The sequence below is a fragment of the Austrofundulus limnaeus genome, unplaced genomic scaffold, assembly GCF_001266775.1.
Source record: "Austrofundulus limnaeus strain Quisiro unplaced genomic scaffold, Austrofundulus_limnaeus-1.0 Scaffold341, whole genome shotgun sequence".
NCBI lineage: Eukaryota > Metazoa > Chordata > Actinopteri > Cyprinodontiformes > Rivulidae > Austrofundulus > Austrofundulus limnaeus.
The window spans coordinates 211,984-216,396 of record NW_013952743.1 but is presented as its reverse complement, the minus strand read 5'-3'; the positions used below and the strand labels follow the sequence as shown (position 1 = coordinate 216,396).

At 40.7% G+C, this 4,413-nt stretch overlaps 1 protein-coding gene across 3 annotated transcripts in view; it reads right to left on the bottom strand.

The window, feature by feature from the left end:
- The window catches only part of dpp4 (dipeptidyl-peptidase 4), a gene marked incomplete at its 3' end in the record, with an annotated part of 67,212 nt that overhangs the window by 25,303 nt on the left and 37,496 nt on the right, over positions 1–4,413 (bottom strand). For all 3 annotated transcript variants that reach the window (XM_014022747.1, XM_014022748.1, XM_014022749.1), the window contains 3 exon segments: positions 3,683–3,812; positions 3,901–3,998; positions 4,086–4,240. In XM_014022747.1, the coding sequence (XP_013878201.1) occupies positions 3,683–3,812; positions 3,901–3,998; positions 4,086–4,240 (383 nt within the window).

The window sequence follows — 4,413 nt, the reverse complement described above, 5'->3', positions numbered from 1 at the left end:
GTTAGCACCAGTAAAGCTAGCCTAAAAACCTTAGAAGTTGAGCTAACTAGCAGCAGCTATGTGAACTCAGGTTTAGAGGTGACTATCGCGAGGTGAAGGGCGATAGAACTGAGTAATGACGCTGGTGACTCCGAACTTATAGGGTGAAGGCGGAGCCTGTCACCCGATGTTCAACGTCACCATGTCACCGGTCTGAAGACGTGATTAGAGGTGGCTTCAGCCAGGCGCAAGAGGGCGCGCGAGTCCCATATACAACTGTGTGTTGTACTGAGTGAAATGACTGAAAAGGAACTACGTTTGTTTCCTAGTATTTGTTTCCTTGTACCTACGTATGTTTTCTATAGGGCTGTCAACATTAACGCGTTAACGCACGAGATTAATCTACAGAGTTTAACGCATTAATTTCACGTAGTGCAAATTAATCACGATTTATTTTGACCTAATGCCCTCTCTCCAGCAGAGGGTGGAGAGAGGACCTATTTCACAGCAGCGCTTTAGTCTTCTTCTGTGGTCACTGGTCAACAGTGCGGAAGCGAGGAAGCAATTGCGAGTGCAAAGATGAGCGAGGAAACTGGACTTTTAGATGGCAAATTTAATTTCAAAAAACACCCCCGATGGAACTGTGGATAAAATCAAGGTGATGTGTACACACTGCAAGGCTGAACGTTCTTTTCACCGAAGCACAACCAGTTTAAAGTACCATCTTCGAGCAAAGCACGTTTTTGTTGACGCTAGCAAGAATGCTAATTCGGGGGGGATCAACAACAGCTCGTCAGACGACACTGGCTGAGTTCAGCTGTGGAAATATTAACAAAGCCACAACAGTGAACTTAAATGATGCTATTGCCAAATGGATAGCCATTGAATGTAGGCCAATTAACATTGTTGAAGATCGGGGGCTTCTTAATATCATTCACGTCGCAACAAGTGATCTGTCATACAAGTTACCTTCCAGGGGAACTGTTGTAAAAAGAATACATGAACTCTACGACATCAAGAAGACAGCTAAAGCACAGCAGCTGGCAGATGCTGCCTTTGTTGCTCTAACTGGAGACCACTGGACCTCTGGGGGTAATCACAATTACCTCGGGGTTACTGCACACCTAATTGATGATAAATGGCAGCTACACTCCTTTACTTTGGGCGTGTTGAAAACAGAAGAAAGACATTTTGCCGATGCATGTGCTCGTCAGTTTCTCCAAGTTGCTAAAGAGTGGGATGTTACGGAGAAGGTCACTACTTTAGGAACTGACAGCGCTCACAACATGGTTGCTGCCGCAAGAAGTTTACCATCTGAACATGTGCCCTGTGTAGCTCACGCTATACAGCGAGTTATCACTGTAGCTTTTCAAGACAGTGGATTTGATGTATGTGTCTTGCTCTGCTGTGCTACCTGCACTCTGCCATCTTCAGCATACAATGGATGTTTCAGATGTTGACCCAGCATACATAGTCTGCTTCAAGGCTGCTTTTACAAAGGATCTCAACAAACGCAAAGGTAGCTTAAATCTGGACTGGTTAAAGGTATCAACTGCTTTGGATCCACGATTTAAGGACCTCAGATGCATGACKCGGGCAGAAAGGGAAGAGGTGTGGAAAAAACTGAGTGATATGTTGGCCACAGAACTTACAGCCCAGGCCCCCATAGATGAAATGGAGACAGAGCCACCCAAGAAAAAGATAGTTAGAGTCTGATGATGATGAAGGATTATCCACAGACACTACTCTAGAGCGGTACAAGGCAGAGCCCTGTGTGAGCACAGACACATMCCCACTACAGTGGTGGTCGGCACACTCAGGGGTCTATAGTAAACTGGCCCATTTTGCACAAAAGTACTTAGCTACACCCGTTTCAACAGTGCCTTGTGAGAGACTTTTTTCTCTAGGAGGCCACATTGTACAAAAAAAGAGATCAGCTCTGTCATCTGAAAATGTTAACAAGCTTATCTGCCTAAGTGACTGGTTGAAGGAAGATTAGGTTAAATGTGTAGGTAAAACCCTCACGTACCATTTATGTTTACTTGAAGTGCAGAAAATATATTTTTGTTTCTTATGGCTGCATATTATATTTGTTACTTGATTTATTTGGAGTCTAAATAAATAAATATGGTGATTAATCATGATTAATTACAGCCCTAGTGTGTGATTAATTTGATTAAATTTTTTAATCGACTGACAGCCCTAGTTTTGTAGTACCTATTTTTCCTTGTATCTACATATGTTTCCTAGTATTTGTTTCCTAGTACCCACGTATGTTTTCTACTACCTATTTTTCCTAGTACCCACGTATGTTTTCTAGTACCTATTTTTCCTTGTACCTACATATGTTTCCTAGTATTTGTTTCCTTGTACCTACGTATGTTTTTTAGTACCTATTTTTCCTTGTGCCTACATATGTTTCCTAGTATTTGTNGTTTCCTTGTACCTACGTATGTTTTTTAGTACCTATTTTTCCTTGTGCCTACATATGTTTCCTAGTATTTGTTTCCTTGTACCTACGTATGTTTTCTACTACCTATTTTTCCTAGTACCTACGTATGTTTCTTGTTACCTATTTTTCCTTGTACCAACGTATGTTTCCTAGTACCTATGTTTCTGTATACCTACATTTGTTTCCTAGTACCTATGTTTCTGTGTACCTATGTATGTTTCCTAGTACCTGTTTCCTTGTACCTATGTATGTTTCCCAGTACTTGAGTCTAGTACCTACGTATGTTTCCTAGTACCTATGTTTCTGTGTACCTACGTATGTTTCCTAGTACTATGTTTCCTTGTACCTATGTATGTTTTCTAGTACCTACGTATGTTTTCTAGTACATATTTTTCCTAGTACCTACGTGTGTTTCCTAGTACTTATGTTTCCTTGTACCTACGCATGTTTCCTAGTATTTGTTTCCTAGTCCCTACGTATGTTTCCTAGTACTTATGTTTCCTTATACCTACACATGTTTCCTAGTATTTGTTTCCTAGTGCCTACGTATGTATTCTAGAACCTATTTTTCCTAGTACCTATGTATGTTCCCTAGTACTTATGTTTCCTTGTACCTACGCATGTTTCCTAGTATTTGTTTCCTTGTACCTACATATGTTTCCTAGTACCTATATGTTTCTGTGCACCCACATATGTTTCCTGGTACCCATGTTTCCTTGTACCTACGGATATTTCCTAATACCTATGTTTCCTTGTACCTAGATATGTTTCCTAGTATTTGTTTCCTTYTACCTACGTATGTTTCCTAGTACCTATGTTTCCTTGTACCTAGATATGTTTCCTAGTACCTATGTTTCCTTGTACCTAGAAATGTTTCCTAGTACCTATGTTTCNGTACCTAGATATGTTTCCTAGTACCTATGTTTCCTTGTACCTAGAAATGTTTCCTAGTACCTATGTTTCCTTGTACCTAGATATGTTTCCTAGTATTTGTTTCCTTGTACCTATGTATGTTTCCTAGTACCTATGTCATCTGGTACAATTAATCCTGGACAGTAATTCATTATTTTATTTGTTTTAAAAGACATTTGAAGGGGAGCCAAACATCTCTCATGACTTTCATTATTAACGCTTGGAGAACATAAGTACCAGGGTCAGTGTCAGATCATGTGTATTCTGTTATACTGTATGGTATAATATTATATAGCCATTTTAAAGCATCACAATATTTATGACTCATTTGTTGTTTACCTCAACAGGAACCCAACTAGAGCCACTAAAGTTATAGATCTGAAGGATGAGGTAGTTCTGTGTTCTATTTAGCCACTGAACAGCCACACGCTCATCAGTCACCCAGGTCACAGTGGCCAAGTAGTGGTCCCTGCAGGTGGAAAAATAAAACAAATGATAATGCTGTTTGTCTCAGTTTGTCTTCTTTGAAAGGGAATTAGTAGAAACTGTTGCATTACACTGAGCTGAGATGGGCCGGAACAACAACTTCATTAATATTTGTTGTGTTTTCTGTGTCCACGACAAACAGTTTCACTACAGGGTTGGGTGTTCCTGCCTGGAACAAGACAAAAATAAAAACAAACAAACAAGGTAAAACAGAGTTTCAGCTAACACTAAAAACACAGTAGGCTAAATGTCACACCTTAGGATAGGGAACGGAGACAGTGCTGGGGTACTGGCCCTCGCCGTACCAGGTGTACTCGATAGTGTGCACCTCAGTGTCATTGAACTGGGCGTAGGCCAAATACCTCCCCCCAGGTGACCACCAAAAGCCTTGACCGGATGAAAACATCTCCTCTGGAAAGATTGAAAATGGTTTAGTACTGTCTGTCTTTGTCTGCTGAAATAAGCAAGACCTTCTCTGTGACCTGTAATATACAGTATATGGGTTAGACAATGGAACTGAAACACCTGGTTTTAGACCGTAACATCCCTTTCAGACAGCTTCCTCTTGCGTCCACAGTTCATCC